Below are 12,810 nucleotides of genomic sequence, written 5' to 3'. Positions count from 1 at the left end.
TTTAAGGGATTGTTTAGGTAATAAGAGAGATTAATTTAGCTAAAGAGGTCTTAAGTTCAAACCCCATCACTATCTTCTATCTTCTTTGCACGGTGACATATTTATAGTCATTTAACCTCATTTATGGGAGTATCCTCAGTTTTGATCCCAACATAGCTATACTGGGATGCTTCTGGACGTTTGCACGTCCTCTTAACCCAATTAACAGGGGTAACCTAAGTTCTAGTCTCAACAAAACTACGCTAGAATGCTTGCAGGTGTTAGGATATGAAAGGCATAATGTTTCTTACGGAATATGTTACAAGCCTATTTATAAATTATTTTTTCACCAAAAAAAAATCTTCAAAATTCCAAAAAAAAAAAACTCAAATTAATGAGGTCAGGGTTCAACTCGTATATATATAAATAGAGAGAGAGAGAGAGAGAGAGAGGTTAATAAATCCGATTCTATATGATATGAAAAATCAATGAAAAAGATTTTAAATTCAATTGAGATTGAACCTATACACTACTCATCTTTGAATACAATTCAAAAAATATTAAATTAATGTTATGCAATAAACAATCTTTGTACATCAATATATTCTCACTTAATATTAATATATTAAACTAATATTATATAATATACCAAATTTATGTATTTCAATTAATAATATTTTTATAATATTAATATTATAATATTAAATAAATATTAAAATAAATAAATAATATTAATATATTAAACTAATCTTTTATCCATGATCCTTTTGAGCACCATCCCTGCCACAACCAAATTTAACCATTCGATATTTACTCGCAATTTAAATTTTCTTGCAATCAGCTAAGAGAGAGAGAGATAGAGTAGCTCCTAAATAATCCACATGAAAAGTCGATCACAATTTCACAATTTATGTTCCGACACATCCCACTTCAGTAAACAAAATTACAAATGAGAACACAACATAAGCTGACTACTTCTACTTTGTATCAAAATGGCAATCCTACTTCATCCAATGTAAACATCACATCCTTGCAATACAATGATGCCAGAATTAACATAGACAAGATTTTTTGGACATGCAAAGTCTTACCCCTATCTGCTATCCGGGAATTTAGCCTCGTACGTCTGGGGCACCTGCATTCACATGCAATTTCAATTTTACTTTGCAAGACATTATCTACCAAATAAACTATATATCGAAAGAATCAATGCAAATCTATTACCATGAATGTTGCAGTGATCATCTTGCCTGCAAACCATCTTCCGTGAAGTGCACGTTGTGCATTTATAGCAGATTGTGTAATCTCAAATCGCAAATACACAAACCCTGAGCTATTTCTGTTTCAGGAACAAAGTAAATGAACCATATCAGTAACATCAAAAAGATCATTAAATACAACTAAAGGTAAATCCTCTATTGACATCATGGAAGAGAAAAGGTGTTCTTTAATTTGGCAGGAAATTTTCTTAAAGCCCTAAGATAAGATAAGATCATGGGCAGCCAGGTTGCAGAACTCATATAGATCATAGAAAAGATACAACAGCAAATCGAAACAGCATTTACTTGTCCACGTAGATATGCTTCAAATTTCCAAATTTAGAGCACTCATCTTGAACATCTTCTTTAATATCCAAATCAAAGTCTGGTTCCGTCTGCAAAAATAGAATATGGTTTAAGCAAAACTTGAACAGAAGGCAAACTAAGAAAACCCCCCAAAAAAAAATTTCAATTTGGCCAACCTCTACATTTGGATCAAACATATTCTTCAACAATAAACATTCACTTGGGATGCCAATTGTATCCACAGTAGGAATTGCAGTAGCCGGAAGTTGAACACCTGCACCTGCGAGTCCAGGTAGACCAGGAACAGAACCTGACATAAGAGGAGCAACAACAGGAGATACCAAAGGTGCAGCACCAAGGATTGGTGCCGCTGGTACAGTAAGGCCAGTAGTGGCAACAGGGGTTCCCAGTGAACCAGCAATGCTGCATATGGAAAAGGAAGAAATTAGAGTAGACAGGACAACCAGAATTATTGAAAACAAAAGCTAATATCAACAGAAACAAACCTTGAGGCAGTGCCACTACGATCCAACTTCTGCATCAGAAGAGCTCGAGAACGAGCATTTAATGCCTGAAATTTAAAAATATTGGGTTAGCTATGAGTTACCTAAATATGCATAATCAATGGAAATGTTGAAAGTATGCACATTTAGCAAGTACAAGACCATTTTAAAATAACAATTGTTTTATCATGACCATCAATTTGTAATAACCATATTTCTCTCCCTTTCAATATGCTACATCAGAGACAGGATAGTCCATTGAAAGAGAGAAGGCCCACATCAGGGCAATTTCCCCAAGGTAAACAGCACTCAATATCATTACATAAGACCAGGAACAGATATAGTTACTTACCAAGCCACCACCTTCATCATCATCAAAATCACCAGCATTTGTTCCACCATCTTGCATTCCTGTTTGATCAGTAACAGTCGACACCTAAAAAAAAAAAAAGAAAGAAAAAGGCATATGAATTAATGCTAACAAATAGACGATTTCATCAAATCTACCTATCAGCGCAAGATGAAAGAGACAGCAGCGCAACCAAGAGGGAAGTACAATTTACCTTGATTGGCCGACCAGCAATCTCTACTTGTCCATTCAAATTCAAGGCATTCCTAGCATCTTCAAGACGGGCAAACTGCAATGAAAAGATATACAACTAGTTTATACTTTCCAAAGAAATTACAATTAAGCATGTACAAGGCCCATTAGACAGCTAGCAGCAGCCAAGAAGAGAGTATCGAGGCTCCATCTGTTTCGAGAAATATTCACATAAACCATTTTCTGCATTTTTCATGGTTTGGAGCTTAGGAAATTGATCAACTGAAAATATTTTCCAGCCTAGAATAATGAGCACTAAACCACTCTCAAAGAAAAAAAAAAATCATACAAGAGAATTACTATAGGTACATACTAATTAGTTACCAACTAACATTGATCATCCCCAGCCACCCATGGCCATTCTTGGTCATTGGCAACAACCACACTAAACACACAACAAATGAAAAATAAAAAGTTGTTCCATGTCCAAAAACTTTGATAGTCTTATTGAAAGAAAGTCCATATTCCATATTGTACAAATACTAGAAAAATAAGTCATTTTCTAAGAAAAGGTTTTCCTAAGAAAACATTTTTAGGTACAAGTTAATTTCTACAAAACAAATGAAGCCTAAATTGTTATGGCTTTGACAAAAATGAGGCTATGCATCTAGAACATTAATGAGGCTATAACATCATTTTAAGGTCTACCTTTAGTCCATAGTTCCTTCTAGAGGTAGACATGCAAACAGAGTTTTGTTTTGCAATCGTTCTCTTGGACTTTCTTTAAATGAATTTCAGTGATGTTTCATCAAGAACACATTTTTACTAAACACGTACCTGAACAAACCCGAAGCCTTTGCAGTGTCCAGTTTCATCAAGAGGCAATTGAACCAACTCCACAGCACCAAATGGCTCAAAAACCTGAAAAGTCAGCAACAGTATGATAATGATGAGTTTTAACATTAATGAATTAAGTCCCCTGATTATGAAATGTATAGGAGATATAAGACCAAATAAAACCTCTTAAAGAGTCATGCTCAGATTGAATAGAAAAATCCCATCTAGTCTGGATTATACTGTAGCCAAAATTATTAAAAAAAAAAAAAACAAACAACGCATGTTTTTCCATGGTAGATTCAAACAAGTCCTTACCTGACGAAGCTGATCTTCTGTTATGTTAAAGTGCAGATTCCCAACATACAACCTTCTAGCCCCTCCAGAGTATGGACCAGATCCTGCATTCACAGTTGTAGTTGACTGAACAAGATTTTTTTCAGCTTCTGAAGGTTTCACCATTACTGGCTGACCAAGAAGAGGCTGCCCAGAGAGTGCTATGGCCATTGGGACTGACATTGCATCATAGAACTCAATATACCTGAGAACAGACCAATATTAAGAGCAAGAAAAACCAAATGACCATTGCACTAATTCTGAAAAGAATAATCATATTTTGAATGCATCAGTTTTTTGGGATTTTACATTTGCATGTTTGGAGACCTTTTTTCTTTTTGTCCAATAGTGTGTCTAAACAGAAAATTTGCAATAAAGTGCCTTTACACCTCTATCTGCAGAAAATATTTTCAGAGGAAAACATAATCTAAAAAAATAACCTATTTTTCATTGTTTAGTAATAATTCTCACAATTAATTGGAAATTATTCTCTAGCATTTGGAATACACAGAAAATATTTTTTGTTTTCAAGATATAGGACTATTTAAAAGTTTAGACCTATAAGAATTTCATATTCTTCTATTTATTGTTGACTATGAGAGAATTAAAAAAAATGCCATTCTTGCCAGGAAGAAGTGTCAGCTGCTAATACTCAATAAACTAACAGGTATGTGTTCACATGGTGTGCCCATGGCTTCCTTTTTAATGAGTTTATCAAATTTGGTAAATATGTTTTTCTTTTTGAAAAATATTTCATTTTCCTTGAAAAACATTGACCAATTATCCTAAGAGTTCCAAATGGAAAAAAAAAAAAATTGAAGAAAATGTTTTCCAAGAAAATATTTTCTGTGAAACTAATAGAGCCTAAATAATATAAATTTGTTTTTACTTGTGACATCAATAGACATATAGATTATTTTAACTTAATATTTAATTCAATTATATGTATATATCATGTGGCCTCAGAAGAATCCCCTTCTATCCGTCCAATCTTTTTTCTTCTCCTGTCATTCTCCCTCTCCCTTTAGACCCAAAACCCAAGTAACCTTTTTTTTTTAAGATACTTTGATTGTGTAAATTGGAGAAGAAGATTTTATCTCTATCTTACACCAAAGGAAAGCCATGACAAATATAAAAAGATGTAGAAATAAAAAAAGAAGAGACAGGAGAGAGAGAGAGAGAGAGAGAGAGAGAGAGAGAGAGGAGGGGGGGGGGTAGGGCTGAGCACAATACGGTTCAAACCGAAAAACCGAACCGAACCGATTCAATTCGGTTCAATCGGTTCGGTTTTAAAAGTTAATCGGTTCGGTTTGGTTTTAATTTATAAAAACTTCGGTTATTTCGGTTCGGTTCGGTTTTGAAGAGAAAAAACCGAACCGAACCGAACAGTGATTTATATAGTCAAATCGAACTAAATCGAACCGAATCAATTTTTAAATTAATTTATTTTTATGAAAAATTTATGAATTATATTTAATTTTATATATATTAATTATTTAATTTCATTGATTAATGGTTATTAGGTTCAAACCAAAGTTAAAATTAGACCAAATAACTTGAAAATCAAGTCTAAATTAAAAAATCAATCAAAAATCAAACTGATCGGTTTAAACCGAACCGAACCGAATTAAAGCGGTTCGGTTTGATTCGGTTTTTCACTAATTTCGGTTCGGTTTGGTTTCTAAAATTGACGGTTCGGTTTTGATAATTTAATTCGGTTCGATTCGGTTCGGTTTGAACCAATTGCTCACCCCTAAGGGGGGGGGGGGGGGGGGGGGGAAGTGGGGGGAGGACAACATGTGAGGACATAAATTTGTTGGAATTAAAATAGTTCGAATTTCCAATGATATGGAAGTAAACTATTTTAATCTACATTTGATACTTCTAACGACCGAAAAATGCAAAGCCACATGAGTTTCTCTGATCATACACCCAATTGACAAAGAAAAAAACGAGTTCAACTTTTCAAGCACTCAAATAGAAAATCCCAAAAGTTCAGTGCTCAAAACATCATCATCCCATAGTGAAAAAATCCCAAATGTCGAATAAAACTCCAGCTTGCTCAAGTAAAAGATCAATTGAACAATGAACTTACGAAGAGAGAGATTTTCTATAGTTCACTAACAAAAATGTCAAAAGACAAGATTCAGAATTCTTTCAAATTATAAAGCTCAAATGGCCAGGAAAAAGAACCAAAAGCAGATAATCAAAGATATAGCAGGTAGAAAGACTTAATTTATTCCATTCAACTCAACCAAATCCCAACTTCAGACTTACCCAACTCCCTTTGAACGCCTTGAATTGCGATCCATTATGAGACGAACATCTCGCACCTGAAATTGGGAAAAGGATATTAGAAATGTAAAGTTACAAATTGAATATATAAAGAAAAGCAAACTTTGTTCATGCATGCACAAATGCCAAAAAACTAAATTGTTGTTAATGCTTCTTAACTTGAACTTGACTTCATATTGCTTAAGAAGATCTTCATGAAGGCCTATAGCACGGATCATCTTTCATATAAATCATATACCACTATATCTTTTTTTTGTTATCACACAATTGGATTTGGATCTTTAAAATCCAAGAGCAGATCTGTCTCCATAGAAGAAAGGGAACCAAAAAAAATTAACAATAAAAATCAATTCTACTTAGTATAGAACCAACCTTGCCAGCCCTTGAGAAAAATTCATAGACGTCTCTCTCATCTGCCTTCAAACATATCTGCCAAAAACCATTCACCAAAATCATAAGTTAGACATCATAAAAGATGGGGTACAAAGAAAGCCAAAGCCATAATGATGCAATTTAACTTTACATCAAATGGCACCAAAGCCATAATGATGCAATTTAACTTTTACATCAAATGGATCAGTACTTACCTGATAGGCGAATACTGTTCTCTGATCACGTTCAGGATCAGCTTCTGGCTCTGCAGCTTCTTCCCTTTTTTCCTTACTTCTCCTGGAAGACAATGAAATGAAAATCTTCATCATAACTGTCTGACCAAAGTTTCAGCAGAGAAACAAGGCAGGATCCAGGGCATTCATAAAGCAAATAATAGCATAAAGAAAATTTTCCCTCTTCAAAAGAAAGAATAACTTTCTTTTTCTTTTGTTTTCTTTTCTAAAAAATAATATGTTCATAATAAATTAAAGGAATAAAAGAACAATCCCAAAATGGCATCAAATTTTCTTGATTATGAGTAAAGACGCCGAACCCTTGCAACACAGTCCTGCAGGGAACTACACAAAGTTAACATAAGAGGACTGATGAATGCATGTGCTGAAATTAAGGATGTGTTAAAATTTAGTGAGAACCAACCAGGAGAATAATCATAGAGATAAGAGGAATGGAAAAATTGAGACCAATTGGTCAAGTACAAAACTCAAGTTCAAGTAATAAATTAATATGTACCTTATATATAAAATAATCTTAAATGGAAACAGCATCATCAAATCGTATCGATGGCAATACCAAAGTACCTACTAGCAATAGTTTAGAAACTGTTAACAACTTATATTCCAGTTAAAGAAGTGTATCCCCAAAAGGAGGAAAAAAAAATTATAAGGCCATCTCTACAAAGAAGCATTTAGCTAATGTCATTATCTACATTCTCTCACCAATATGGAAATTGAAGAAATCAAGACAAATGAAGATGAAAATGGCACCTGTAAAACTATGGTTATGGTCATATAATCATTTTAAAAACATGTATGCATGACAGATGTGATAAACATATTATAATTGTGTAACAGAACAGCAATTGTTTAAAAATTTATATTTATGACTAACATGATAAACATATAGTAATTATGCAACAGAAAAGCAAATTACACATGAAGATATCATCATGACATTCAAGTTCAACACTGCAGAAAAGGGCATTGGCTAATTCACTGTTATGAGGAAGGCAAAGGGGGAAGGCAATAGGGGAATGACCAAAATGCATCAACTGGAAAGTGCAACCTAAAGAAATAGTCTAATAGGATGGAATTACGATCATGAATGTGAACAAAATCAAGCAGACCATACAAAAGAGTTTCATTAGTGAGATAATGTTGTTATAAAAATATTCTAATAGGATGGATGACAAATCAAAACAACTTGGGAACAGTTCCACAAAATTTTTGACTCCAGCATAACAAGAAAACAGAAGTTAGTAATCTAACCCTCCAACAAAAATAGAAGAGCCCTATTTTTCAACTAAAACCTAAATCTTAATAAAGACAATCATGTAATAATGCATATAATCTATCCAGCAAAACAGTGATAAAAAAAATAGAGGCCAATCTTAGCCCACTGAACACTGATTTTTCCACAAGCACCAGAAGATGAAGAACTTCTCTTAAGCAAAGCCCATCACTCTCACCAGCATTTCTGCAACAGAATAAATGTTATTAAGCAACTAAGTTCAAAGGTGGAGGATAATGGAAATCATAGCACGGCATCAATGCCCTGGCCAAAACCTCAACACTGAAACCCAATCTTGCAGTGCAAGCTTTTAAATGATTCCACAAAGTCTATGAAGAAACATTTAAAACCCATAACCTGAGTTCCTGTGCCTGGCCCAATTGCCAGAAAGACCATCTGAAGATTGCTCTAGCACATCTGCGATTCCCACAATCTAATGTTCAATATTCAGAATTTTCAAGACATTCAATAGCACAAGTAACTATACGAAACTAACGCTAGTAGTGAAAAATCTCATTTAAGCAATAGTATAGAGCCTTTTAGAGTTGAAAAATTACACTTGAGGAATGAAAAGGGTGAGAAAAATCTATGACACATACAAGGTGGGTTATTTTCAAATTGGATTTTCCTATGCAACATAGGGCCACAATCCAACAAAGCTGGACATTAAAGCACTGGAGAACTGATGAAGAAGCGAAAGTAACGTAGCAGGACTCTAGAAGTAAGAAGCATCTCCATATAAGGTTAATTTACCAAAACAGAAAGGACATAAGCAAGTAAATATTCGTAAGTATGACTCACAGATCAGACTTAATGATCAATCACTTCTTCAAAATCAGCAAAGAAATATTAAATTAGTACATAATCCAATCAAGTTAGAACACACAGGAAACAACCAATATCCAATTCATTGACAGCAAATGAAAATTGTTACTTTCTGGTATAATAAGGCTGTAGATCCACATTTAACAACTAGATAGATAACTGAAGTATACCAAAGCCATTAACCAGTACACTAAATCTGAACATTCTAAAATCCAAAAGGGTTATCTTTATGTTTGCAGAAAACTACCCTGGATAAGCACATCAACCACATCCACCCAGTCCCACGCTCATCTAAAATTGGCAGAAGCCAAAATTGCAAAAGGCACCAATTGCCCTCTCGCCAACTCCACTTCCCATAAAAGGAAAAAGCTATGGAAAAGGAGATGGCATATCATTCAATAAGCCAGATATGAAAAGAGGCCTAATCAAGTACTCAGATAAAGAACTCTATCCTGATTCCCGCAAATGAACCAAACATCTAAAATTAAGAACATGTTTCCAAATAAAATAACAGAAAATGAAAACAAGAATACAGTTCAGTATCCTAAGTTTGAGAATGCTAAGAGATGGTCCTATCATTACAGTATCAATTAGAAGAAGTTCAAGGTCATACTTAGAATCCTTTCATTCTTCTGAATCTCCTTTCATTTTTCCAAGAAGGTGTTTGGCTTAGCTTACGAAAATTAGCCTATAAGCGCTTAATACTTACAAGCTAATATAAGCCTATAAGCATTTAAAATCTTAAACAATTATGTGTTTGGTTAAAGTGCTTATAAGTGGTTAATAAATAATTAACATGTTCGGTAACAAATAACCAATAAGCACATTTATTGTTAAAATTACTAGAAATGATATTAAATGAGACACGTGATGAAACTTTAAAAATTAAATAAGGGTAACATGGTAAAATAATTGGTCAAACTAGCTTATAAACATAAAGCTTATAAACACTAAAATGAAAACCGGTCCTCCCAGCTTATACTTTTTAGCTTATAAGCTCAAAAAATCTTATAAACAAACAGATAAACCTATTTTTAGAGCTTATAAACTGGTTTGACCAACTTATAAGCGAAGACAAATACCATTTAAGTGATGCAACAGATAGTTTAGACTTAGACTTAGCTTTTTCATTTAATGTATGCAGGAAAGCTAGTTATGTATCCAACCACAACACACTAACACACAAACCAAAAGAAGTCCTCCAAAAACTCCCAAAAGGATGTGGTTCGAGCCCAATATGCAAAGGACCATACATGGGAGGAAATTGAGAGAGATAGGGAGTATAAAATATTGGAAAGTGACCTACCCAAACCAAAGCGCAAACATAGAATAAGAAAGAAGCAAACAAGGCATGAGCTGTACTTTTAAAGACTATAACTCAGACAAATGATCAAAGTGTTCAAGAAGCCCAAAAATATAGGAAACAAGCTTAAATCATGATTTTATGCACACGTTGTCACACTTTAGCAAAAGCCATCCCTTAGATGTCAGTGATAAGAGAGAGGAATACACAGTGGAGCAAGTTTCAATGTCCTAGAATTCACTAAATCAAACTATCATTAAAATCTCCAACATTCATATACTAGTTCCTGAAATTAACAGCTTACAACTAAACATTCAACTTCTGCAAAATTATGCAGTGCATCACACATTCAGCAATGATGAGGAAAGCAGAATTCTAAACAGACTGAACCAAAATAAAAGGACAATAACACAATTATTTCAGTAGGAATAACAATAACATAATTTAATGCATTCTGCAGTCCATAAAAATAAACTATAAAAAATAAATATACCAAAAGTAATAGATATAAAAATATAAAATAAGGAATACCTGCTTTCTGTGTCTCCTTCCCTCGACTCCCTTTCCCTTTCTGTTTCTTTATAGTCCCTGTCTCGGCTCCTCTCTCTGTCCTTTTCATCCAAATCACTATGATGCCTTTCTGATCGACTCCTGCTTCGACGTAACCGCTCTCTTTCCCTCTCCTTGTCCCTTTCACTGTCACGATCACGCTCCCTCCTGTCTCGATCACGATCACGCTCACGATCTCTATCCCTGTCCCTCTCTTTCCCATTTCTCTCCTCTCTATCTCTGTCCCTCTCCCTATCTCTACCTCTCTCCTTCTCCCTATCTCTATGTTCCCGGCTACTCCGGTGTCGCTCCCTCTCTGCATCTCTAGATCTTGAGCGATGACGAGATGAACCCCTATCTTTATGCCGGTAATCACGAGATTCATCTCCCGATTTTGAGCGCTTTGAGCGATGTCGGTCATCATCCCCATCATCCTTCTCATTGCTCTTATGTTTTGAACTACGACTGCTATCTTTATCCCCAGGCTTCATGGCATCACCACCACCATTGGCAGTTTCCTTTGCTGTATGGGGTTCAGTATTCTCAACCGTTTTTTCCAGGTAATCATACTCATCAAACTCCATTTTAACTACCGTCCAATGAATCAGACAAGCAACCTTGGAAATAAATCTTATTACAGCTGCATCAAAAAGAAACATAAAAACAATTAGCTTTACAAAAAAATTGATACTAGGACTTGGATTTTTGAGATCATAACAATACTTTTAGTAGCAACAAGTGAAAAAAAAAATATATAATTTTATGCCTTTTGGTTGGCTATCTAGCTATGTTTATAAACTGAGAAAAAAATCAACTACATATATTGTTATTTTCATTCTGTTTCTCAATCTCGATAACTAGAGGCATATAATAAAAATACAATTCTAGTTATTGAATATAATTCCATACTAAGTTTATCTTCTAGAAGGATATTAAATTCCAACAATTTCAGGCTTAGTCAATCTACAAATTTCATTTTAAGAGGAAAACTATATTAGTAAGTTAGGTCCATAGATACAATAAATTATAACTGGATTACACTATTATTCTTTCTCCTCTATCTCATACTCTTCACAAAACAATTAACAAAAACCCTAAAAACAAACAATCCCCATCTCAGTGAACTATTAAACCTTACTTCAACAATACACCTGTTAAAGGTCTATTCGGATTGAGAGAAGCCGAAACAAAAAGAAATTAGAACACTTAACTCATAAGATTAGAATCTTATTCTTTTCTTGCAAATTCATGGTAACCAAACGGAACTAAGCATTGATAAAGCGATTGGATTGAAATATTACCTCAGAAAAGAATAACGAGATGAAAACAGAGACCGAATTGCTGCAAAGCAAGGAACCAAATGCGAATACTGAGAGATCCAAGCGAGTTCTGAAAAGCAGATTTTGGCACCCGGTACCAGGAGTTCCCCTGTGTGTGACTCTCGCGCTCTGTCTCTCTCGAGCTAGGGCAAATAAAGTTGCGGGGTTTTGACAGTGGCGCCGTTATATTTATTGGTAGAGTGAGCCCAGTGGGGCTGGATCGGGTTTCAACCCAAAACCATTTTTTTCAAATTAACGCGCAGCCGTAGGCCCGTAGGCCTTAACGAAAAGATTTGTGATTGGACCTATAAGCCACAGCCCACCGAAGAGCCTAACGTATTGGAAATATTTTGATCCATTTGAAAATTTGAGAAACGAGTTAGCATCAAGACCCTACTCGAAAGTGCACTTAGATTCAAGCCATCCGAAATTAAATATGATATTTTTTTAATTAATAAAAATATTTAAAAAGCTTAATAATTTTGCTTTTTACTTCAATAGTACTTAAGTCACTTTTAAAATTTGTTAAAATTTTGATTAACTCAAATTTTGATTTTTCAGTTCGGTTCGATTAATTGAATATTCTCTTATAAATGACTCTAATTAAAGTACATTCATGAAATTTAATGATGAAGCTTTTGATAATGTAACTTGTTTTTTTCGTAGTTTTTGAGATTCGTCTAAACCCTATTTTAGAAAAAAAAAACATTATTAGATTTTTATTTTGATAAATTAGATTGATTTTATATTGTGACATTCAATGAATTGTATTAAGAATAAGTAATTCAATATAATATAATTAATTATACAATACAATTAAAATTACAATGTAATGTAATTATGTAATAAAATAAATGAAGTG

The 12,810-nt window shown here is 34.0% G+C and overlaps 1 protein-coding gene across 3 annotated transcripts; it reads right to left on the bottom strand.

Annotated features, from left to right (window-relative positions):
- Nucleotides 1-841: 841 nt before the first annotated feature.
- Nucleotides 842-12,119, bottom strand: LOC110667162 (uncharacterized). 3 transcript variants are annotated; one of them, XM_021827921.2, is made up of 14 exons: nucleotides 11,931-12,119; nucleotides 10,612-11,269; nucleotides 6,641-6,722; nucleotides 6,426-6,482; nucleotides 6,036-6,091; nucleotides 3,741-3,963; nucleotides 3,426-3,509; nucleotides 2,611-2,685; nucleotides 2,400-2,483; nucleotides 2,051-2,115; nucleotides 1,721-1,967; nucleotides 1,545-1,633; nucleotides 1,204-1,318; nucleotides 842-1,114 (listed from the first exon to the last, which is right to left on the bottom strand). In XM_021827921.2, the coding sequence occupies exons 2-14, from the start codon at nucleotides 11,211-11,213 to the stop codon at nucleotides 1,073-1,075; spliced, it is 1,821 nt and encodes a 606-aa protein (XP_021683613.2). In that variant the 5' UTR covers nucleotides 11,214-11,269; nucleotides 11,931-12,119; the 3' UTR covers nucleotides 842-1,072. The 3 variants fall into 3 exon arrangements, with proteins under 3 accessions (XP_021683613.2, XP_021683615.1, XP_021683614.1); XM_021827923.2 differs by lacking the exons at nucleotides 10,612-11,269; nucleotides 11,931-12,119 and adding an exon at nucleotides 7,176-7,974 and having other exon boundaries at nucleotides 6,641-6,993; XM_021827922.2 differs by lacking the exons at nucleotides 10,612-11,269; nucleotides 11,931-12,119 and adding an exon at nucleotides 7,176-7,974.
- Nucleotides 12,120-12,810: the final 691 nt, after the last annotated feature.

The sequence above is a fragment of the Hevea brasiliensis genome, chromosome 1 (assembly GCF_030052815.1).
Source record: "Hevea brasiliensis isolate MT/VB/25A 57/8 chromosome 1, ASM3005281v1, whole genome shotgun sequence".
Lineage (NCBI taxonomy): Eukaryota > Viridiplantae > Streptophyta > Magnoliopsida > Malpighiales > Euphorbiaceae > Hevea > Hevea brasiliensis.
The sequence above is the reverse complement of the archived record's forward strand: the minus strand, read 5'-3'. Positions and strand labels throughout refer to the sequence as shown.

Excerpts from the sequence above, each read along its gene's own strand:
- LOC110667162 (XM_021827921.2), bottom strand. The coding sequence starts at position 11,213 with ATGGAGTTTGATGAGTATGATTACCTGGAAAAAACGGTTGAGAATACT. Across the intron at positions 1,968-2,050 it reads CGTAGTGGCACTGCCTCAAG|CATTGCTGGTTCACTGGGAA; the intron begins GTTTGTTTCTGT and ends TTCCATATGCAG. Across the intron at positions 1,634-1,720 it reads TGTTTGATCCAAATGTAGAG|ACGGAACCAGACTTTGATTT; the intron begins GTTGGCCAAATT and ends CTATTTTTGCAG.